Genomic DNA, 25,378 nt, shown 5'->3' with positions numbered 1-25,378 from the left:
TGTTCTGCAGTCTTTATTGCGGAGACAGAGAGAGATGTGAGGGCCATGTACGTGGATAAATCAGGCATTTGCAGTAATGGAATCTTATAGTCAACTTTTTAATGAATCTTCAGTGCAAAGGGAAAATATCCTGGCACAAAAAGAGACCAGTGAGTTGAAGAACAGTACAGCTCCCTGTTACACTGCCTTCCCCCTTTGCACTGATTTGGGCAGTGTGTATAATGCTCAGAGAACAGAATCATGTACCCTAGCTCCCCCACCACTCAGCACTCAATATTACTCAGCACAGTCAAAATCCTGCAAGCCTATCCTCAGGCAAAACTCACCCTAAAATCAGTGGGAATTCAGTGAGAATAAAGACTGAATAGGAACCAAAGTCCCAACTCAATTCTCAGTTGAGCTTTGCAGACCAACCATCAGGACTGGAAATACATTTGATTTTCATCATCGTGAGAGAACAGCTAGGCCCAGTAATCCCAATTCCACCCTCTCTTAATTTCAGCATCAACTGGACAGATAACACAAAACAGAGTTTGGCATCTGGTTGCTCAGGGTTAATTCATAAAGTAGCTGTATGGAAGAGAAAGGAAACAATCTCTGAGGCTGTTTTTCTGCTATTCTGTTACCGCCGCTTTCCTACAACTCCCGGAAAAACACTTGGTTTAAAAAAGCTGTTCACATTTCCCCTTGTGCCAGACACCACATTTTGTTTGGCATATACGTTTCTGATAGCCTTTCCTCCACAGATGTCTATAAAGTTCACATCAGTCAGTTCTTCAAACTAGGTATATTAACACCAACACAGACAATTTTGTTCCAAGCACAGTTTTTCCTTACGTCTATGTTCTGCTGTTCACTTTTGCTTCTGTAAGGATGACAGTATTGCTACATATGCAGGACAATCAGGACTCCTGTGATGCTTAACACAGGCTGTACAGTGCTGTAATGGCCCATTTTCACTGACAGCAACGAGGCTGACACGTCAGCAGCTTCTGGCACTAGCAGCTTTCTGAGGGAAAGGGGAGATTTCAACTTAATTTCATTTTTCTCTCTTTCACTTTTTCTAACTTCCTTCCAGAAATGACAATTCTTGAAAGTGCACGTGTAGAAATAAAGAAAGAAAAGAAAAAGAAGGCAACAACCACCATAACATCTCTTCCCATTTATCACTGTAACATTTCTTGGGTGGTAGAACAGGGTCCAGTGAAGTTTGAGGTGAGAAGGAAAAGGCAGGGGGCAAAGAGGCAACATATTTCAGACTCCTTAAAGCCATCAGAAGAGTTAAGAGATATGAAAAACCGTTTATAATTACCTCTGTTGAGTGAAGCTGAACTGTTTATATCTCCAGTAATAAAGGAAGACTCGGACTGCTTTCGAACTGTGTCATTCCACATCCTACGAATCCGGCTCTGAAGAGGGATTGAAGCACAGCAGACAATGAATTTTTAGCAGCTGTAGAGAGGTTTCTTTCTGCCTCACTAAGGATGGCTACTGGCATGTCTAGCTCAGGATGAGACTTGCTTCTAGCCAGCTGTAAGTAAGCAGTTGCTGTTCTGCTGTAACCTGCCTGATGCATGCCAGACCCCGCCAAATTTACTTCGCAACACAAATGCTTAGCTCAAAGAAAAAGTGCGTAATTGAATTGCTTACATCTTAATAAAAAAAATAAATCATGCATGAGAGAAACCCAGACCCCATGCCAGCTGCAGGTTTACCAAAGTAGCACCAAATAATGGAAAAATAACCTACACACAGAAGCGTGTGTGCTTCCCTTACTCAGACAACTTGTTTCTTATTTTTTGTGAAGTGTAACAGAAGACTTGATTTGTATCTTGGTGTCCCTGAATGAACAGGAATTTTTTATAGCTATTTTCCATCTTGGGGATTTTAGGGGGGCAAAAAAATTCCCCACAAATGAATGATTTCTGTTCCCATACTGAAAAATCTGTGATGGTTTTGCCATCTGTGGTATAGCTTCTGCTACTGGCAAAAGTGTCCTGAATATGTTGGGCTTCTGTTTTGTTCCTCAAATATGCTGTGAAGTATCTGCCTCTGTGGCATTTACAACACTCTCTCACTCCTCCCCAACCAGACCTTGCAAAATATCAAAAAATCAGCCAAAATGCATCTTGTGAGCAGTTAAATCCCAATCCCTGCAAGAAGGTGACTGGAAAACCCAGGTGTCCCAGGGAAACTCTCCCTCTCCTCACATCTGTGACTCTGATGGATGCTTTCCCTGACTGTGTGAAAGCGATGGTAGGTGGTCTGGGGGACTGGGAAGCCTTTTTCCCATTGTGAAAGACCATGTTTTTCTTAAGTGCCAAAAATCCAGTGGTTTCCATAGTGAGATTTTAGCCATGAGAGAGTTACCAAGGCCTGATCATATGGTCCCAGACTGAAAAGTCCTAGATTACTCATTAACCATGGAATAAGAGCATCTTCTAATAATGCATTAGCCCTCTATTAATGGAAGTACCATGTGACATGAGGCCCATGATCTTTTTACAGTAATTATTTTTCACCTGGACATTTAATTTATTGCATTTCTCTGACATGATCCATTGTAGATTAATTATTCTGTTTTCTATGTGCTTCTCAGAGAATAAAGGGATCTTTGAAGCTTTCCTCCTCATGGTCTTCTCTATTTAAAGTTAGGAGCCAATGTTTTCAACAAGTCAGAGTGATCTCCATCTACTCTCCATCACCTCTGTCAGGTTTCTCCTGGCTACAATAGGATTTTTGAACTTCCATCCTTTCAAGGACACACTTCTGCAGGCAAAATAATCTTCCTTGGTGCCTCAGACCTCACCTGCTACAAGGGGACTGCTGCCAGAAGACTCAGTTCACTCTCAAAAGGGCTTGTTCTGTTGTGCTGGGACTGGTGAGAGGGTTGACATTGAAGTCAACCCTTCCTGGAAAGGAGGGCACCAGCACAGCAGCTAAGTTTTGTAACACCAGAGGTTTTCAAATCAGTCACCTAAATGCTACTGGATATTTTGAGCTTTGGACATTACTGGGATTTGATGACCTGCTAGAGAGAGGTTCTATATTCTATTGCTTTTATTTGCTCTGCATAGCTGCCAGACCTTTGAAAACACCAAAGCAGAGCTTTTGGATGACATCTTGGAAACCACTGCAAATAAATAATGATTTGCTCCAAGACATAAATTGCAAATTAGGTTTTCCTGGAAAGTTATAAGCTGTTACTCGCCGCATGTCTTTTATAATTTAATAGTGGAACTGTCATGTATAATTACTTCCATTACTAATACTGAATAAATTTGTGTTTGGTTTCTATTGATTAAGAAATAAGCTTCTTCATTTTATATGAACTCTTCATCCATAAATCTGCATCTCTACACACAAGTTAGCTTCAAAACTGCTAAGTGTGCAAACTACACAAAACCTGAATTTTCAGGTGAACAAAGGCAACAAATCTAGTAGTTATCTGGTGAGATAGTCTGACCCCAATGGCTTGCCCTAAGAGGTCTGTAAGCTAAGGCAAATTGTGTGAGGCACAGAACAGACCAAACCACTGCATGTCAGAAAGCCAGCTCTGTCACTGGGAAGTCTGCTACAAGACGCTTGCAGCCTTTAAATTTTTTTACAAGAAAAACACTTGGGGCATATAGCATTATTCTTGTACATGTTAATAGTTAATAGTGACAACCTTCATCTCATGATTAAAGGATGTACTGGAATGTAGCACAGCTGACAAAATGCTTCCACCTCCTGCTTCCCATGGAGAGCAGGCAGGACACCTCAGGTGATAACTACCCACCTGCCTCTGGAAGGCAAGTCTGCACTTTTTATTCCCACCAGAGCTATTCAGAAGGTTCTTGGAGAGGCATTTAATTGCCATCACATCTCAGGGGAAACCACTGTGTTGAGTTCAGGTCTGGAAGCGAGGGAAATCTCTGCAGGTGCACTGGGGAGTGGCCTAAGGCAGCTCCTTTGGTGCCGAGAGGAGCTTTCTTCCCAAAATAGCTGAGAAGGGTCTTGGCATGGCATTGGGACACAAAAAAAAAGTGTGGGTTACCTGTGAGCCTGTGGAATATCTTCCAGGCGTCCTTGACCCCGAGGTTTTTCCTGAGCCGATGGAACTCTCTGTACTTTTCCCACTACAGCAATGTGTGCGCAGGCATTTCCCATACTCTTTACGTACCTGGCCAAGGAAAGAGTGGTGGTGGTAAGCAGGCAGCTCCTCCTCCAGCCCACTGCCTTCTGATTTTCAACACAGCCCCTGATTTTTCCTCAGTGTTTCGTTGAAAGGAAATCTGCTGCAGTGTGTGGGAAAGCAGTCTAGTACCCCTTGCAGCTGAGCTCATGGCTGAGGATGTCACAAGAGACTGCTCCCATGCAGCAAAGCTGCTCGTGGGCCCCAGCTGGCTACAGCATCCTCTGAGGCACATCAAAGGAGCATGGGAGAAAGTGCAGGTACACTATTTATGACTGAAAATTAATATTGTTGTAGATTTGATATAAACTAGCATATTGGCTCATCAAGGCACTAGAAGTTATTGCTTCTGGCAGGGGACTAAGAAAGAAGAATTCCAAGAGAAACATATGAAAGCTATTGATTTTTTAATAAAAAAAAATGTTTCTTGCAGTCAAATTGAAATTTGAGGAAACAGTAGAACCAGCAGCATTAGAGATTATATTCCCAATGCTCAGGGATGGCTGGAGCCTGCTTTTCCACAGCACTGTGCAAGCCAGTCATGTTTTAAATGGGCATTGCAGTCAAACCCATGCCACCTCCTTTGCTTCAGAGGAACTATGCTGACTTGTGCCAGGACAGCACCTAACCTTCCACCAAGTTTCAGGTGTGACTTTTTATGGGCAGCAATACCCAGAAACCAGATGGGACAGGGCTGAAGGTGAGCAGACTGTACTGAAGAGCCAAAACAGGCTCATATTATCCATTGACACAAAAAAGCCCCCAAACCATCACGCATGTCCAAAACACCAGTTGAAATTCCTTGAAGCACATGGTTAGCTGTACAATTTTGCCAAACTCTCCACAAGCATTTCACAACTCTGTGAAGCAACTGTTTAAATAGCAAATTACAGCTTTTTCATTAGGCTCTTCCTTGAGCGCTTGAGACAAACACATACCACAAGTGCCCAATATGCTTGAGTGCCTAATCAATCCTTTGCTGAGAGAAAATAATTCAATTGCTTTAATTAGCCACCCACTGCTCGCCTCTCTGCAGCGCTTTGCCGATTTTCTAGGCCATGATAGATAGGACAGGAAAGAATTTTTTTTCTCCCTTTAAATAATACCTCCCTCAGCTCTCAGGTCAGAGAGGTGCATCCAACCCACATCAAGGTAGCAGCTGCATTCTCCTTCCCTCTGTGCAGCCATAAATCAGGAACAATTCCACAGTCATCAGTGGTTTATTTAAGGGTGTAAATTAGCTTAAGACAGAAAAAAAGAATGGTTCTGTCATGCTGACTGAGAACCCCAGGAGCCAAGGAGGCCGTGGAGCAGTACAGGGATGCTGGGTAAGGAACTGACCCTTTGTGGGGTGTATTGGAGATGAGAGGATGTACCAGTCAGAGAGGTGCAGAAATTCAAACTCCTCACAGAGAAGCACCTGCAGGTTTAATAAGCAATGGTGATGCTTCCTACGCTCTTATTCTCATCTTGCCTGGAAACTCTCTTGCTGAAAGGTTTGGGATCATCAGCAGGAAGTTGCATCTAGATAACTCTTTAAAGCCTCTTAAGATGGACAAATTTGAGATGCAACAACAAAAGACAAAACTCTTAACCCCAAAAATCTTCCTTTGGTTTCAAGAATGATATTTGCACACAGCTCTACAGATCCTTACAAAGGCATCACTTGCAGAGCTCACTTTTTATAATTTTGATTATGTTTTCATGGGTCAGATCTCCCTTGCCTGAATAGGAAAATGTGAGTAACAGGAGCAGGCCTGTGGCTCTCAGATGGAAGAGAGATCTCAACACAGACCTGACTTTACTCAATAAGCATTTCACCAAAAGATACTGGTTACCCTGAGAAACGGGCACCAGTGTATCCACATAAAATCTTCCCTACTGGTTCAGTAAACTTTTGAAAGTAAAATGTACATAGCAAATTATCAGCAGACATGCACAGAATTGGAGAGCTCTGTATAACAAAATTTAAGTAGAGAACAAAATGGTTCTTAAAAATACTTATTACTGATTGTCAGAGGCTGTAAATTTGATCTACATAAACATAGAATTTTTATTCTGTTGTGTTTATTTTTTCCCTCTGGAGTTTATCTAAGTTACTCCACTGTTATCTTGCAAATGTTAATTGGGGCATACTTCAATTTCCACCAAGAAGCACTTGCTGTGCTTGTTCTGAGGAAGATTTCCAAAACACTGCATCAGACCCAAGCAATACAAAGGCTAATGAACCACTGCAGAACACAGGTCCTTCACTTCTTAAAAAAGCAGGGGAAGCAGCCCCTATTACATCCCATCAACCCACATATGCTGCCACGGAAAGGGGCAATTTCCTGCAGGGGCTGCAAATGAGGATGTAAAGCCCCACTTTGCTGTGAGCACTCAGCCACGTGAGCACTTTCTGGATGCTTGTGGATTCTCTCCCCTCTCACACTGGCATGCAAGGAAGGTGAATCTGGCTGACAGCAGCACCCTGCAAACGGACAGCTGCCTTCTCCCTTGTCTCTGACACATCTGCCAGGGCCCTGGCTGCTGAAATGCCGCTGCCACATGTCCTTGTTAGAACCCCATTCCCCAGCACCTTGCTGGTTTCCAGTCTAAATACCACCCTTATTAGGTGCACAGAAATAAATCTGTGTGATACCAATTCAGGGCACACAGACGATGCTACGCTGTGGTTGTTAGGCAACAAAACACCTTGTTACCACCTCTCTTGCTGCTGGAAACCATCATCTTACCTTTTTCTGGAGGACACAATGGAAAATGAATATAAACATTCCCTGCAGAGAATTGAATATGGTGAAGAGATACGCCATGATGACTGTGCTTTCATTAATATACATGAGTCCGAATGCCCAGGTCAGTCCTAATAGGCAGAGCAGAGCTATTGCACCTATAACCCAGGACCTGTCAGGAGAAACAAAAAAAAAAAAAAAAAAGAAAAAAAGAATGGGATTGGTTTTTCATTCACACAAAAGAAGGCATGTGTCTACAGGCAGGAAGATTCTGCCCCTGGTTTTAGCAAGAAGAGAACAGCATATCAAAATAAATCATAGGGAGCTTTTGTCTTCAAGCTGAACGCAGTTTACAAATCTTCAAGCTTGAGGAAATACAAGGAAATGGAAGTGTTATGAGCATAGAAATTTATCATAACCAAAGCACATTTGTAACCACAATGTCTCTTTTTTAAATATGTAAAAGCAGTGTGCATGTAAATGACATGTAGATGTTATTTCTGCAAATGGAGGGAAAGAAAATAAACCAAATGAAATGACAACTCTGATTGTCACTTTTTTTAGTGTCCACTGGTTTCCCAGGACTGCCAGCTGGATTAGCTTCTTTATTTACACTTAACACCAAGACACATGTATTGCTGCATTTTAGCTAGTCTCCCATATGCCTGTAAGCCAGATAAACAGCTACAGGCAGGTGGGCAAGCCTTCCCTGCCTGCCAGAACCACTCCACACAAGGATGTTCTTTGCAATGCTGCTTCACACTTCTTCCACCCTGCGATGAGGGGAAGTGTGTATACTCGTACAGGCACTCACACACTGCATTTGCTAACGTGGGAGCTGCTGCCACACTTCTGCCTGGAGAAAAGGAGGGGCCATCCTTCTTCACATGGGCTGTGAAACTAAGATTATCACTTGCTCCACCTCAGGAGGGCAGTGGGAGTAGAGGTGTAGTAGAGGTGTGCTTGGCCCCAAATGCTGTTCCAACAAATAGGGGGAGCAGGAGGTTTTTGCTTGCTTTCTACCTGGACAACAGAGCTGGGGACACAGGATGGCTGCTGCATCTTAGGGTTTTTGGGTGTTTTCAGGAAAGCTGGAAGCTCTGTTGGGATGGCAGGAGGAGTGATCCATGTTACCCTGCGAAATAACATTTAGTCATCTCCTAAATTACCCTCTCAAAGACTGATCTTCAAACACCAGGACAAGAGAAGAAGTGTGAGAAGCAGTGTAGGAACTCTGTCCTGCCCCTAACCTAGTTTTCACATGAAGTATTACCTACAACTTTAAAGGAATTGCTGCTGCACAGGGGAGGGAGTTGACTTCTAGCTGGGAAGCAAGCAGCCCCTTGAATATCTGTTTGCCCTTTACCTGAAGGCTTTAGTCTTCTTCTGCCATCCCCTGTTATCATTAGGGTTAACATCATGAAAATGAATGCACTGATATCCAATCTTTGCACCCCTTCCTCCCTGTTTAGCCCTTCTATATCTGAAATCAGACAGAACCAGCACCTCTGCTTCCTTGTCTGCCCCAAGGCCCCTGAGGTGCTGCAGAAGGGCTCGCAGGGACAAAGACCTGCCTATGTTTACAAGTCCCTTCAGCCTTGTGGGAATGTGACTTGGGTTTGGGAATGTTTGGGCTTCCATCTGCTAAGCAGAGCATGGGGCAAGGGGGAGAAAGATGAAGCAGCAGCAATTTGGGGGAACAAAGGAGTCCTGCAGAGGTCAGACAGACAATCTCTGCTACGGAGATGCCATGGCAGCTACAGCCTTGAATCCTTTTCCTTTTAGCAGGGCTTGTCACAAACAAAAGCATACCGATGTTGTATTCAAGTCTTTTGTTGTTTAGTTTTTTTTTCCTTGAGGTATTAGAATGAAAACACAGCATTAAGTCTTCCACTGAAGTTTATAAAATATGTATTATTTAACCACATGACCAGAAGAGCTCCCTAAGGTAACCACTTATTAAGACAGTTCTTTAAAAATCACTATTATGGACCTAGCAGACCAGAACAGCTCCTTTGAAGCATTTCCAGTCAATCCCACTAATAAATATTTAGCGTGATGCAAATTGAAAATACACTCTCACAATCCTTCAGAAAGGCAGTCACTAGATAAAGTTTACAGCTTTAGTCACTTGGGATATTTTTCTCCCCAAGATTCCACCATCAGTGAGAGCATGCTATTGTCCTAGTTGCATACCAATTAATAAAATAACTTTCTTTTTCACCAAAAAAAGAAAAACAAATTAAGTGAACACCCCCCCCCCCCTTTTTTTTTTTCCTCTTTTCTCTTTTCCTCTTTTTTCTCATCCCCAGATAAAAGCTTCCTGCATTTCCAGAGTCTTTTAAAAATTATTCCCTGGAAATCAGAAAAGTATTCTGCTCGAAAGCACAACCCATTCTTGAATCTGATTAAAGAGCCTTTGGCTGCAGAGACGTGCAGGAATGAAACAGATATTTACTGAAGCTATGCTACCTTCAGTGATGGAAAGGAATCTGTGGGTTAGAAGACCCCCAACAGTGCAAGCTGCACACATTAACAGTGTTGTGCCTCAGAAAACAAGACCTGGTGATAAGAGGACGTGGAGATTACTGTGAGTAGCTCTATCCTGCATCCGCAGAAAAAACCAGAACCAAGCGATGAAAGAGAACATGGGAATGGTGCTGAAAGAACGAATACAAAGGACTCTTCACCAGAAGAACAAACTGAAAGTCTACTGCAAACTTGATTTGCTTCTATTTTGTGCTACTGCACGTTAATTTTTTGGTTGCAGGAGAAAGAGTGTAGATGTCCTAAGGTATATAATTTATAGGTATTTTTGGCTTTTGTCACAGGTTTGGGTTGGGTTTTTTTTTTTGGTGCAGCTTGACGTTTTTATCTTGCTCTTTGTACAGACTTGCTGCTGCTTTTCCATGGCTTTTCTTTCCTGTAGTGGAATTTTATTGCAATAAAGAAACAAAGATATCAATTTTTTGGTGCCTTTGAAAATCAGTGATTTACAATTAGGGACAATTAGGAGGTACTCCAATGAGTAAGGAGCCACCAATGCACACAGATTTGCTTGCACTACTCCCATTAATTAGAAAGGGAATCATGGGGAATAGCAGCCAAACACCTTTTTGAAAATTTGCTTCTGTATTTATACTACCATAAAGCAATCCCAGTGACAGAGCACAGTGGACCAGAGGCTGCTGTTGGTAGAACAAGTCTGTACTACGCAGGATTAAATTGGAAGCTTTCAACTTGAATTTAAGTAACATCCAATTAAAGAATATAAAGCAAATAAGGTGACAATTGGTTGGCAATACACGTGCAGCACATTTACTCTGCACCTTAGCTGTATGCCTGACCATTTTCCTGCACAGTTTGCTCTTCTGCCTCAAAAGCGAATGACAGAAGCTTTAATGATTTTTCAATATTGATCTGACAGCTGGTTCATGAGACCACACTGATAAATGAAATTTATCAGCCATTCAGGTCATTCTTACTTGATGAAGGGTCTGTTATCCTCATAGCTAAAGAATGCATAGACATAAAGACAAGAACACCAACATTAGAAATATAAGGACATAGAGAATAGAGTTTACTGCTAGTTCCCCTCCCTTCTCCCACCAGCCATCACCAAAACCAAAGGTGGACTGGCACCAGGTGTGCCTGGAACACACCAGCCAGCCTGGCTTGCTGCCCCAGGGAATTGAAACACGATTGGGAATGCTGGCTCAATGCACAGAAGCAGGCATTGCTAGCTGTGTGCTGGAGCTACGACTCCTGGCCACCATCCCACAGCTATCAATGGACTTTGAAATATCTTTCAAATGTCACGGTTGTCGCTGGAGAAGACAAGTTTTGAAACCCCAGCATAGCCACCACAGGCAGCTTTCACATGTTCAAGTGGCAAAACTGAAGCCCGTGGGGCTGGAGCGTGTTACAGGAGTATCCTGATTGTCACTGACTTTCCCAAAGTGGAACTTCCAAGTTGCCACACTATGAGTCAGACTGTAGCATTCTTGAGGTAATGGGATCAGGAACTTCTGAAGCCCTGAGTGACACGACATGGACCTGTTTACTACCATTTCATGGGGAAGAGCAAAGAAAGGCCTCTGCCAGCAAGGGTGAAAGGCAGCTCACTGCAGTGATGAAGAAACCAAGCTGGATCACTCAGCTCCCGTCACTGTGGGGACACAGGATGAGTTGCAGACACTTTCCATGGGGAGTCTCCCTGACCTTCTGGACCAGGCTGCGTGCCTAACCCTGCCTGTGTGGCAGGCAAAGTGCAACAACTCCCAGGCCTCCTCTCCCCACTGGCACGGAGCTTTTGAGGCTGCAGTCCCTCACAGAAACCCCCGTGGGTGCCAGAGATGGAGGATGGCTCAGTATGTTCATCTCATTACCCCTGGCAACACAGCCAGGGACAGCCCAGCCTGCTGAGACCTCCTTTGGTCAACACTGGCAACCTGCAGCTCCCCTACAATGCAATTAAATGAAATGAAGATATGAGACAATCTGGAGCTGTCAGACCAGCAACGTGGGCAGGAGCAGGGCCTGGATTTCTATTACTGTGTTCACAAGCATGCAGGTTTTATGGTAAAGACTTTATACTGAAAAGCAACCAGCACTAGACTATAAAAGTACAAAATCTGAAGGTTTTTTATGTTGCTGTTACTATCCAGACCCTCACAAAGTTTTTTAGCAACCCATAATAGCATTTCTTCAAGGCAGCTGAAGGTTCCATTTCATCTTTGTATAGACAAAATGCAAAACTGGTAAACTCGGATTCCCTTTGAGCTTGAGGCTAACATTTCAAAGCAGCTCAGGAGAAAACCACCAAAAAGACCTTAGCAGTTTTTCCCCTATTTCTAACATGGATGTGTCTAGGACCCACTGCCCAAAGCAAACAAGTGCCTAAAGAAGTCAGATTTTAAAAAATGCCTAACTCCCAGTTTAATTCTCTACACACAGGGGCCATAGAATTTAGTGTCTTAGCTCATGAAATACAATCCCCTTCATTTTACCAACTCAAGTGTTGTAAGAAGCTTAACTCTTCTGTTAGCAACTATTTCTGACCAAAATTACTTCAGAATGTTTTGGGTTTTTTTTACCCCTGGTGAAGTCTGTGAAACCTATCAGTGCTGTGTCACTCTCTGCAATACATAAAACCCATCATTTAGACAAGAGAAAAGCCTTGGAAGAGCCTCAGTTCCCAGAAAAAATAGAGGTGCTGACTGGAAAACTGAGATTATTTTCACTAGTAGTAAAAGCAAGTAATAGTTGAAGCAGAAACTGTTGGAAAATCTAGCCTACCACAGCCTGAGATGCTGCATCTGAAGTGCTGTCTGCAGATTTGGTTAAATTCATCCAATAGCTGGCAGTAAGGGATATAGCCCTCTGCATTTAAATTATGTGACCCTACTCCCCCCCCCCCAGATAATGTCAGACTAGTACCCCCAAAGAGGAATTGATCCCTTAAAAGAACGGGTATTTAAGGTAGGCAGGGCTTCACCATTCCCTGAAGAAATGCATTTCTCTACAGACTGCAGAGGAAACCTGAAGGATGGCTTAGGTGGAGGCTTCACTTTGAAATACCTGAAGGTAAAAAGCTGATCTTTAGTGGCTGCATTATTCATTGAACCTGTGAAATCTCACCTCACCTCCCTTGTGTTTCTTTGCAGCCCAGATGATGGATAGTGGATGGTCTACCAAGCTGTATAAATACCTAATTCATTTTCTAATCTTAAAAAAGCCCTGACTTTACCTTGGGGCAAAGACTTCTTAAGGTTAATTACACATCATGTAAAACTCTTTCAAAATCTTATTTAAGTTAGATGTCTTTCAATTTCCCAGAGTATCTTCTCCTTCAGTGGTGAGAAAGGATTGCTCACATTACCTTCTATATTCCTATATTTGGTCTACATTTCCAGACCAATGCTTTTTAAAAAAAGTTGTTAAAATTAGCTACTTATATCCTTGTTTAGATGCTTAAGGGATTTCAAAAACAATTCATCCTAAGCTCAGGAACTCCTTTTGCACTGCTTTTAAAACTCCAAGAAATACCTTTTGGTCACCAGGAGACTGAATTGCTGGGATACACGTGGACAGCCCACAACAGTCACAGACAATCTGCAACTTATATTACATGAAGCAAATGACTCTCATGTACCTAGATTACCAATATCATGAAATGTTAAAGCTTTCACTTTTTCTGCAGCAGGAAGAGTAAGTCAAGAATTTACTTTCACATGAAGAGTGGCTCTAAAACGCTGCTGAACAGAGAAAGCCTGTTTTCAGAAAGCAGTTATTCAGCTCTCATTTAAAAAGAACAATGGCTGGTCTTCTTATGCTTTGAAGAGCCTTTTTTCTGTTTGTTTTTTAATTTAACAAACTGAAGTTTTGAGCCACATTTAGAGTAAACCTAGGCCTTTAATAATACCCTACATAACTAATTGACTTTACATATTATGATTTTTTACAACCCTTTACAGTTTACTTAACTTGAATTTATCACTCTTTTGACAATTCCAAGTATTTCCCCATGTCTATGATAGCAGGAAAAGGCTCAGTAAGCACATGGACTGATGCCTTGGGCCCCAAAATAACTGTTTGTCTAGCAAGGAAAAACACCAAAGTGAGTATACGGGACCTTTAGTAGCTGTTAGGGGTGATGAAACCCAAATAAAAACAGATGGATGATGTGCCCCCACAAAAGCATTTAGAAAGACCCATGTACTTAATTTTAACATGGTGCAAATAAAGCAGAGAGGCAGATGTTTCCTGCAGGCAAGCAAGAGGGGAACACAAAATAAAGTGTGCTATTGTGTCTCCCCACTGCCTGCCAATATGAAGTAGTAGGGATGTTTTGCTTTCTTTTTCTTTTTTCCTTCTTTTTTGAAATTTCAAGGATTAGAAAAGATTGATTTATGGAAGGAGTTGGAAAGCCCAGCACTCCCCTCATAAAGCAAACGGGTTCATCCTTAATTAGTGAAGGAGCATCTTCATGGCAAGAAAAATCAATAGCAAGCAATAAAAGAGTGCTTAAAGGATTTTGCCTTTGCATTTCGTGACAAAGTTACCACCTTGATGGCATGAAGCCAAATGACTTCCTAATCTCCTTCCTTAGGCTGCTGGTGTTCATCACACAGCCTTCCAAGTCATCATTTACCAGTCTCATCTTCTGGCTCCCACACTGTCTCTGACAGTAGGTAGCCAGGCCCCTCAAGACATCTGTAACCATCTCAGGGGGCAGTGAGCCTGCCACAGCTTCATTTGCAGGAGGAACTCCTGCCTTTACACGCCTTGAAGACCTGGCATAAGGGTAATTTTATATCTATTGAAAGCCAAAGCCACTTTTGATTTCTACCAGTAGATCTGCAAATATGATTCAGACAAATGAGGCCAAACCTTCCTCGGCCCTGTGTGATGCCTAAGCCTATGATTTGGGGCAACCAGAGGCTAGACTTTTCTGCCACAGGCAAAGCATCATCCCTTTCTTCTCAACTCAACCAGGGAAGTCTCAGACTCGTCCTTAATTATTGCAATTGGAAAGAGCACTTCTGTTAAGTTCATCTCATTTTCTGTAAGTAATTAATTACCCTCAGAATTGCTTACTCTGTTTATTTCCTTCCTCCTCACTTTGCAAAGGCATGGCACAATTATTCAAGCCACACTGATGTGTAACCACATATCTAATTGTTTCCACACTATATGGATTCAGCAAAGCCTTCAGACACATTTGTATTATCCAAATAGCACCAGCAGGGCTTGCTGACAAAGGGCTTGCTTAAAATGCATGGCCTTCTAAAACAATAATCATGATTTATGGGTTCACAGAAAGATTGTAGGTATTAAATATCTTCCAGGACACTCTCTCAAATCAATAACCACTGATTGATTTTTTTTTTTTTTTAAGATTCAGAAGGGACAACACCTGTCAGTGGGAAGATTAGTGCTTTACAATCAGCATTCAACATTAACACAACCATCACAAAAACACAGGTAAACAACCAAACCTCCAAACCCAAACAATCAGGTATCAACCAAACCCTCCTGTGAAAAACTCAAACAGCAGCAGATTGCAACAAATGAAATCAGATGCTGCCATCAACATCTCTGTGGGAAAAAGGCATGCAGACAGAAGTGCAGTCTCAGATGTTTTTCCAGCACTGGCAGGGTTTCTGCCTCTGAGGTGCTCATAAACGCGGCCCTTGGGCAAAATATAAATGTGCCATACCTTTGCTTGGTAGGAAGCTTGTACATAATTTGTTTTGTGCCAGCTCCCAGAGGTTTTTCTGGGTTTGCTTCAGGCTGCCTGTTCAAGTTTGCTCATGCAGAGATGCAGATAAGGTTACATAGGAGCAGCACTGAGTTAACCAGGGGACTGAAGGGCAGGGTGCTTTCTTACACAGGATCCAGGGAGATCTGAGACAACTCTCGGCTTCTTCAGCCTGATAAAGAGGAGGCTGAGGGGAGACCTCACAACTGCAGCTGCAGCTTTTTCATGAGGGGAAGAGAAGAGGCAGACACTGATCTCTTCTCTGTGGTGACCAGTGACAGGACCCAAGGGAATGGCCAGAAATTGTGTCAGGGGAGGTTTAGACTGGGTATCAGAACAAAGTTCTTCATCCCTAGGGGGTATGAACATTGGAACTGGGTTCCCAAGGGAAGTGGTCACAGCACCAACCCTGAGAGAGCTCAAGAAGCCTTTGGAAAAATGCCTTTTGGGTGTTCTCCTGTGTAGAACCAGAAGCTAGACTTCAGTGATCCTCAAGATATTCTATAAATCCATGATTCATTGACCATCAGGCATGGTCAGTGAAGACACGGGACTCTCTCTAAAGGCCATATGCAACACAGAGATCCTGGCCTGAGCTCTGGGACAATGAAAATGAGGGAAGATGTTTCTAATGCCCAGCTCAGTACTCCATGGCTCATATCTCAACTTTGCAGAGGGGGAGGTTTTCCAAAGGAGGAAAAAGCTATTCCTCATCTTCCAAAGTGTCCAGATCATTTGGTTATCCTTGCAAAACACTCCTCTTAAGATTTTTGGTGACAGAGAATGTACTGTCTGCATGTCCCAAGCACTCTTTAAACACGCTTGCTTCTCATCCAAGTTTATCCAGACCAAACATTGGCTCAGGAGTCCTCTTGGTTCCCTAGGATCAGATTATCCTCTTCATGGACAATTCTTTTCCAGAAGCCATCCCTGGAGCAGCTGTGCTCTGAGCCTGCTGTCCCCAAAAGTCAGAGGAGTCCAAAAATGCTGCATATAGCACAGCTGGGTGGGAAGGAGAGATATTTCAAAGCCCTCTTCTTGAACAGCCCACTCAGTTAATCTTTCTATTTTGTTAGTAGGGCTGCATGAAAATCTTTTTAAAAGGAGCTCACTCTGTACAGGCACTGTTGTTGTATTGAAGTTATAGGTGATGTCCAGTCAGGACATGGGTGCATGAAAACTTCCCCTCCACACCTGCTGCTCCTGATAGGGAGTGTTCATGTTGCCAGACTCTCAGCCCTTACTCCATGAATCTGAGAACTCTGAAGATAAAGGAACAGACCTTTTGCACCTAGATGCTGCCCTGGGCAAGCTCCCAAGAACTGGACCCTCTCACTGTACTGCGTCCTCCCTCTGCACTCCCAAGCAACCACAAACCCAGAGGTAATGAAGGATTAAAGTGTTGCTGTTCTGCAAGTCCAGTCCCCTGGGTGAGCATAATGCAATATTCAGTTCCAGACCCTTTGTTATCACAAACTATTTCCAAGTTGAAGCATTTTATGATTAAACAAGGAAGATCTGGAAACCAATAGAGGATCTTAAATCTCCACAGAAAAAGCTAGAATAATCCTTATTGTCTCCTACTTTGTTTTGTTTCTAAAATGGCTAGAAGCACAAATTAATCTTCCATTAGTAAAAGCATACCTGCTACAAATTATTGTTCTTCATTGGTATTATAAGCTCTTCATATCAAAGGAGGAAAAAAAAATCCTGCACTTTCAAAAGTCTAACTCATTCCCCACTGCACCAAACCCAGGATGTTTACTTTTTTCTGCATTTCAATCAGCTGAGTAAATAAAACTAGACTGGTAAACCTCTGTTCCTGCCAGCACAATACCGCTGTGTTGAATCAAGGATTTAATTTAAACATTTCTGCAGATGATTTTTGGAAGTTCTATTTAACCTTTGTTTTCAATTTTCTACCTAACTCAGGATTTTTTTTATGGCTTAAGCAAACCCACAGGACTGAAACAACAAGCTAATCTGGGGGCTGAGATTAGTCATGTCTCTTTAAATAAAATACATATGTTGAAGCACGAAAATGAGCAGATAATCACTTACACCCATACAACATATGGGGAGAGAGGGCTATGGCAACAGTTTTAAAAGAGGCATATCTTCAAAAGGGGCTTCTCAGCTTTGTGCCTGGTGCTCCCCATCCTTCACCTCCCACAACCTGGGCCAGACTCCCTGAAAGAGCCCAGACTGAGCTTTGCAAGGTTTTATATAGTAATAACCAAGGTTAAATCTTTACATTTGGCTCCTACTTTTGGCTGTTAAGTTGTGCATTCTGAGATTTATTTCTTGCAAGCCTTTGAGAAAGTGACTTCTATGGAAAAAAAACCACAAAATAGAGGAGTACGGTGTGAGTTTTGTTTCCACTCAGAAACTTGAGAGAACATACACAATTTTGTTTAGTCTTTAATTCACGGCTGTGTGCCTTCAGCCGTGGCCATTTGAAACTTCCATGGCAGGCAGCAAGCTGAGGAGGGCTCGTTTTGGTCATTTGAGGATTGATTTCTGAAGGCTGCAATGCAGGACATTTCTGCTTCGTCCCCATTAATGGCATTTGAGCATGTGCTCTTGTGAATGAGGTCACAATGCCTAAAAACAGTATCTCCTGTGTGCTCAGAATAAATACATGTTTTTCTATGGAATTTCATGTTTTTCATCTTCAATTTCATTTCATTTTTAATCTTCCATTGTTGAAGATGGTATGGGAGCAGGTTTCCACAAGAGGAGGAAAACTGCAGCAGAACTACAGTGATTAATGCCAGAATTAAACTATCTCAAGGTCCCTAATTAATAGTGCCTCTTTAGCAACAAAAGGTGCTCCCAGCTAAGACCCTGGGCCTCCCTGTCTGAAGGAAAGAAAATTAAATTTCCAGGATGACTTTCAGGTGAGCTTCTACTGCACTAAATGAGTTTTTCCAACAAACCCAGAACTGCAGCCTCACACGCTCCTCTTTGAAGGGGTCCCCACGTGTTGTGCTTTCTAAAGAGCCTGCAGGTGGCCTATGGCACAACCCAAGCTACACCCTGACTGAAACAATAACACAATAAAATGGGACAAAAAGGGAAACAAACTGGCAAAGCCCTTTGCCTCTTGCCTTCTTTCTCATGGGTCTGCAACTGCTCTTGGCAGCTACAGCTGATGTGTTGCTCTTCCAAAGTAAACAAAATAAAATCTAGTCGCCACATACTACAGCATAGAAGAATGTCAGGAAGTCTGGTCTGGCCCGGGGAAACACTAACAGACTCAGCCACAGCCAGGCAGCACCAGGGAGAGAAGGGATGGATGCCTGTGGGAACTTCAAAGGAAAGGTTCTGTCTGTAAGGACGAGAAAATTATGGCCTCTGGTCTCTGCTGAGAGAGGTCCTCTGCCCTCCAGCCATTTGGAAAAGTCCACTCTAACTTCAGGTGCCACAGCTGCTTGGCCCCCATTGATGAACCCTCTTAATTTGCTTGTAGGACTTGCATTTTGTTAGCTGAATGACTTCTCTCCCCTCTCCCAATTTTCCAGCAGTTTTCCATGTCATTAACAAAGGAGCCCCACACAGTACACAATGAGAGCTTGCAGCAAAGATGAAAGCTCAGATTTCACTTGATATCCTCAAGAGTGCATCTGGATTACCATCAGTGCAGCTCTTCTTTTTTTCCCTTCCCTATAACCAGGGTGATTTGAATGAGCATTATTTAAATGGCTGCAGAACGAGCACTGCGAGCACTGCGCTGCCACGCAATGCAAAGGCTTTGCCTGAAACCCTGTTTTGCACAGAGAATGGTGGTTAAGCATCTGGAAATGGGGATGGTTTGTTGTGCTGCAGCATCTGGCATGGGTTGGATGGAAATCTGGTGTGCAAGCTGCCACAGTGCACACCTGACCACCTGGAAAGGAGTTGATGGATGGAAAATGGAAGAGCCGTGCTGGACTATTCAAACATATTGTATTTTCTGTTGTCACATAAGGCTTCCCACAGGAATGTGAATATGAAAAAGATTCAGTGTAGTCTTGTCTGTGACAATCTGAGACATTTTGCACATCCAGCATCTTCCCAGCACAATGGAAAAGCACGAAGGAGAGGCTCTGAGCCGCTCGGCTCCAGAAATCACTCCACACAGCAGCAACCTCCAGTGAAACAGCCTCACAGCTGCTCCAAATAATTCCAGCTGCTAACACACCCTCACGAGGAGCCATCTGCTAGCAAGAGTGCATCAATACTGTGCTGATGTGCCTACAGCCTCCACCTCACAGGCTACAGGTGCAAGCAGCACAGCAGGCCTTCGCCATCCAAGAAGTTTACGTAGTGCCTGGCTTGAAAGATGTGCCTTCCCTGCAAGCTTGTAAAGGCTGGGAGAATCAATCTTCCAGAACAACACCTTCCTGGGTACATTTGTTGACAGTAAATTAGTTTTGTGCTCAAGAGCCTTTTTGTGCACCCTTTGCATCTCAATTTTGAGCCTCAGATGGGTCAGGAGTGAGGTATTTGGGCAGAGCTCCCCAGGAGTAAACAAAGCTCCTCTCTGCCCATCTCTGCTCACCTGTGTTTGCCAACAAGCCACACACAGATGAAAGAGCAATAGCCACAGTGGGACTTCAAGCACCCAGAAAAAGCCATTGTAAAAGGCTGGGAAGGAAAATCCCCTCCCAGTCTGTGTTTGGGGAGGCATGGTGAGAAGCTACACACACCACCCAAGAGGCAGCTGTTTGGGTATTCTTGTCTGTGTCACTTCATACTAAAGCAATCTTTAAAGGGCAGAAGAGATCCCCATTCTGGATGAATTCTTAAAAATTCTGTGTAAATATACTGAAAGAAGGCATCAAACAGAACTTTTTCATAAGGGCCTAGGTAAAAGCATGCTACTTTGGGGGATGGTACCCCTTATGAAATGGAAGCCAATATCTTCCTGGCATCAGTGGCAGGCACAGAAAACTCTTGCAGCTCTGAACAACATATCCCACATACACAGGCTCACATCTTTTCCTGGCTACATGCCTCAAAAGCAGGACTAGAGCACGAATCTTGCTGTCTCAGTGGGCACAACCCACTGAACTGGCTCAGTACCAACCTGTCATACTGGGAGGATGCCACTGGCACAGGGTGAAGGACCCACATATGTGGTTACCCTACTTCTCTCTGGCTGGGCTAAGCCAGGAAAGTTAACAAGGACAAAAATAAACCAGCTCTGTACTCATCAAATCTCTTTCTGGGTAACCCCTGGGTAACCAGTGCCCCACCGCAGGAATGTCACCATCTCCCATGCTGGCACAATAATCCAGGGACTGTTCCTGAAGGTTAGGGAAGTTTATTTTTACAACTTTGCACAGTGCCTACAAATCTATCAGCCACACAACATCTGGTTCAGGCACTGCCCTTTGAATGGTTTTTCTGTTGGTGCAGTAATTAAAGGTATCCCAGGTGACACCTGATCCCTTATCAAGTTCATTAATTTAAGTGGAGTTATTTGGCTCTCTATTTTCTATACTTCATAATGTATTTCTAACCTTTAAAGTGACATAGGCAAGGACCAGATTGCAGGGGCGCTTATTAACAGCCTATTAAAATATTTTATGGCCTTTATTTTTACGTTGCCATAGGGAATCAAGTATTTTGCTGTTGTTAAACAGGCTCAGGATTTATGTTGCGAGAGCTTCACCACAGCCTAACACAGAGTAATGCTAGGAAATGAGCTGGGAGAACAAGCTCTCATTCAGCTCTCCATGTGCTGTAAAGCTGTCACATGCAGATGGCAGCAAGGGGCCCTCCAACGCAGGCCCTTGGTTTGGTTTGTTTTATTAAATATAAACTGATACAACATGCGAGGCTCTGGGACCTGGGTGCCTTTTTACTAACCCTGTAGACCCATGGAGGGTGGCTCAGATAGGATCTTTGTGGTCCCCTGTGAATAAATGTTCTGTGGCTTTTTATTCCAGAGCTGCTGTAACGCATCCACATTTTGCAACTTAGAGCCAATGACTGTGCAGGAAGACCACGATCTTACCTGCAACAAGACTATGATTGTATCTAGAAAACAACTATGATCTTACTGAAAACTTTTCTCAAGACTGCAAGTCCCTTCTTCCCCAGGAAACCTCCCTCCAAGGTGAATTCCCCTCTCTGTTACAAATCTGCACTTCCTCCTAACTCAAGCCCATCCAACACCGAGACAACACATGTCTTGAATTTAGAGAGTTAATGATGTCCTGCTTAGGTATTCAGAAATTACAATCAAGTCTGTTCTGAAATGCTTGGTTTGATAAACTTCCTGGGGTGAGCCTGGGGTCTTCCCGAGTTTATATTATGTTGCTCTTATTTTCTCAAGCATAAAAAGTAATTTGTAATGAAGCAATGCATTTGGAAGAGTATCAGCAACATACTTAAAAGTATTTTAATTGCTTGTGTTTTCAAAATGTTTTAATGAAGTCAAATCAGGAATAGACACTCATCTGCCAAAGAACCTATAAAATATTTTACAATGACATTATAATTGATGCAACTGGTTGTATAAATTCCTGGCATTTTAAACAAAGATACTAGAGATTAGCTCAAGAAGATTATTCAGTAGGCATTTATTATTTCTGCTTTAATTATAAGGGTTTTGTTGTTTTTCTTCTTCCCAGCTTTTAATTTAAATGTCATACTGTAAGATGATTTTGAGTGGGTAACCTTAGAGAGTGCTCTCAGCGAGCAATCCCATAGCACTAAAGCATGACAAGTAGCCATATTAATAAACGTTATTAAATGTACCATGCCTTTAATGCCTCATCCAAGACCAAATGACGGACTATTTTTCTGGGATCAATCCTGGACATCCAGGAGGGATTACTCCTCTAATTTCATTTTATAGCAGAGCAATGGCAGGAGAAATTGAGGCTCTCTGCAGAGCAGACTCCCTACAACCCGGGTGAACAAGGACCCTGAGGGTTTCTGAGCTCACTGGGGTCTCCTGCATTTGTGTAGACACCAGTTCCCTTTCCTCCCAACCCTCGAGGGGGAAGCTGCACCTAAGAAACTAAAACTTCACCCAAAGGACCATGCCAGGTCGTGGCACACCAATGGCACTGCAAGCCTTGCCTGCTGAGAAAGTTTTTAAGGGGGCCCTGACCTGGCTTAAATTAAAGCTGCATCTGCAAGAGCAGCTCAGCAGTAAGAACAACAGCCTTGCTGAGAGCTGCCTTGCAAGTGTGCAATTCAGACAAATCTTCTAACGAGCTCCCCTAACGCCTCTGCTCCCTCTCCTACCATGAATGAGAGAGGAGAACCCACTTCAAGCCGCGCTGCACCATGCTCTCCTTTCCTGGGTGAGCAGTAAAGCGCTGACTCCCAACAATTTCCTCCTCCTGAAGCTCATTAGATGGTTTTATTAATTAGCAGGCTCCCAATCTTATCATGCACTGCACCTGAAATCTGGCTTGTGTTTTTAAAGAGAGTAATTAAAGCCAGAGGTAGTTGAATAAACAGGCACTGACAGAGACTAATACCCTACCAATATAATGAAGCAGCTTGCTAGACAGTAAGATGCCCAGGCTCAGATGTTAACCCAGTGCAAGGGCAAAACATGCTTTGGCTGGCAAGCACATCCACCCGCTGATGTGGGCACCCCCAGGAAAATCCTGGATAACTTTGCTGAAAGCAATATCAGACTCTGGGGGAGAATTTGGGTCATGGAATCTGTCAGGGGCCAAAACAAACAGAAAACAAGTAAGGCAGCCGCCCTCAGAGCACACAGAAGTAGTAATAATCAACAGTTTCAACACCTTCCCTGTAGAGACTACAATAATTAGCTGGTAATTATTGGGCACAATTTCCTTTTTGTAGACCAGAAGGTTACCTGCTTCAAGGACAGAAAATGTAGCTTTGCCTCCTTCGTGCAAAACTGAATGGAAAATGCCAACAATTGCAGCCAAATCCCAGTATAGTGCTTCATCATCAGCCACTTGGTATCTCTTAGAAACCACTCTGCAGTGCCATAGCCCAAGGTATTATCCCTGGTTAGAACTGCTCCTTCCAGAGATGGTTCCCCTGTTTCACACCTCAGAGGAATGAGGGAATAAACAGCAGAAGACAGAAACAGGCAGAGAAAAACCACTTACTTGATATTGTCAAGACATCCAGATTCAGGTTTCAGTATGGCAGTATGATGAAACATTTTATAGAGAGCAATCCCAAGGAAGATGACATTAAGCTGTAATGGAGGGGGAAGAAAAAAAAAAAAAAAGGATTATGTGACACAGGATGGGGAGAAAGTCAGCTCCTTCTCTGTAACAGATGGGTTACTGCAGGAAATTAGCTCATGGAACAGCTTTATAGTGACTGAATCACAGAGAATTTCTAAGCATTTTATAAGGTGACCTGGCCTGTAGATTACAGGACTGGTGGTGCCATAGCCTTACCACAGCTGTGGCACTGCTGATACAAGGCTGGTTCTAACCTCAACTGCAGTGCTTCAAAGAGCATTATAGAAAATTAAAAATACTTGCTGTAAGGGCTTCTCTGTGCCTGAGACATGCACAGTCATGAAAAATCCTTCCCAACATCTTACTTAGCCAGCCCCATTGTAATGAAACATAAAGGCATCTTTTTTGGTGAATACACCTTTTAAGCACATTGTAATGGGGCAGGTGGGCAGGGAAATCACAGCTGATGCTTAGCACAAGGAAAAGTTGAAAAACAAAAGTAAAAAAGGGTTTGATTTGTTCTGTAAAAGATGTGACGGTGTTTCCATGCCTCAGTGTTCACAAGGCAGCCAATTCCTGGAGTTTCCCAAAAAGCCCAGTCTAGGATTTGAGTCATAATCAAAAAGGGAAGATATAATTTTATGAATGAATTGCATAAGGGAAAAAAACCACCAAGAGTTGTAGTTGGTGGCACCCCCCCTCCCCCCCTTCCTGATGTGGAAGGCTGCTGAAATGGCTCCCAAGTTGCAGGAGAAGCAGAAGAAGCAGAGACAATGTCTGCATTGAAGTGAGAGTGCCTGGTTTTCTGTGCTAGCCAAACTGTAGCCTAGTCAAAACAAAGGATGGTTTATTTAAGCCATATTGTAGTGATTAAAGTATAAGAAAACTCCAGCTGTCTCTGAAGTTGGGCTCTCTACCTTGTTGCTGTGTTAGCTGATATGCTGGCAATATGCTAAACATGAAGTCACACAAGTTTCAACTTCTCCTGGTTAGGAAAAATCCTCATCAAACTTCTTTTCCAGTTTTGGACTTTTCTTCATCCCCCCCACCCCTGCTCCCAAATTTCTTTTTTCTTTTCTTTTCTTTCCTTTTTTTTTTTCTGTTTGTTTGTTTTGTTTTTTGTTTTTGCATTATCAATGCAAAACTTCACTCTGGAATTCAAAAAGGGTGTGAGCAGTGAGTGGCATGAAAACAGTTTGGCACTTCTAAATGCCCAGTGGTAGAAACCAAACTCTGCAAGTGCCCGTTCTGAAGCTGCCTGGTCCATTTTGATCAAGTATTTTGCAATGCCAAGAGCCTCTCATAATGAGGGTCTAATTGCTATGCCAGGTGGGGTCAAAGAAGAACATGCCTTCCTCAAATTAATCTGTGTAAATTAAAGATAAAGAGAAAAGGGACAGCAAAAGTTTTATTTCTTGACCTGAGAGATGGAGTAGTTAATTAGGAGTTCTTACCATAATTATCAAGGTCGCTGGTCCTATAAAGCTCCAAATGAAGTAGGTGTCAAGTCGGAGCCAACATCTGTAATGAAACACAGGGGAAAGAAGGCATTCAAGGACTGCACCCAGGACATACATCAAGAGTGAGAGAGTGACAGAGAAGAATGTGAGCTGCAAAACATGCCGGTGGGAGACAGGAAATATTACATTGCTTGTTCATTTAAATGCTGAATTATGTGCCCAATTTCTGACAGCGCTATTGATGGAGTAAGATAATTACCTCTAGAGGAAGCAGGGAGAAAATGGCACAAGGCCTATTTGCTAAGGCTTTCTGCATCTGTTGGAAAAACTCCTTAAACTGTGGGTTTTTTTAAGGAAGGGGTCTGAGGAACATCCACCGAGCTTCTTCTTTGCTTTGTGCTCCTCTTTGCTCCCCAGCTCTGATGCAATGCAAGCTGTCTGTCAGCTGTCAAGTGAGATGACATTTCTCTAGCAAGTACATCAGAGAAACTTTGGTGCAAATAGGAAGCATGAATTGGACAACAGAAGGCTGAGGTTTAATTGGGTTCAGCAACTTCCCCTTTAAA

The 25,378-nt window shown here is 43.0% G+C and overlaps 1 protein-coding gene across 8 annotated transcripts in view; it reads right to left on the bottom strand.

Moving 5' to 3' along the window:
* The window catches only part of ADGRL3 (adhesion G protein-coupled receptor L3), a 515,246-nt gene that overhangs the window by 31,931 nt on the left and 457,937 nt on the right, over positions 1-25,378 (bottom strand). For all 8 annotated transcript variants that reach the window (XM_059844075.1, XM_059844074.1, XM_059844068.1 and 5 more), the window contains 5 exons: positions 24,807-24,873; positions 23,269-23,360; positions 6,913-7,081; positions 4,040-4,165; positions 1,313-1,409 (listed from right to left, as the gene is read on the bottom strand). In XM_059844075.1, coding sequence (XP_059700058.1) covers positions 1,313-1,409; positions 4,040-4,165; positions 6,913-7,081; positions 23,269-23,360; positions 24,807-24,873 — 551 coding nt within the window. The remainder of the gene's footprint in view (positions 1-1,312; positions 1,410-4,039; positions 4,166-6,912; positions 7,082-23,268; positions 23,361-24,806; positions 24,874-25,378) is intronic.

This window comes from Haemorhous mexicanus, chromosome 4, assembly GCF_027477595.1.
Source record: "Haemorhous mexicanus isolate bHaeMex1 chromosome 4, bHaeMex1.pri, whole genome shotgun sequence".
Classification (NCBI taxonomy): Eukaryota; Metazoa; Chordata; class Aves; order Passeriformes; family Fringillidae; genus Haemorhous; species Haemorhous mexicanus.
The sequence above is the reverse complement of the archived record's forward strand: the minus strand, read 5'-3'. Positions and strand labels throughout refer to the sequence as shown.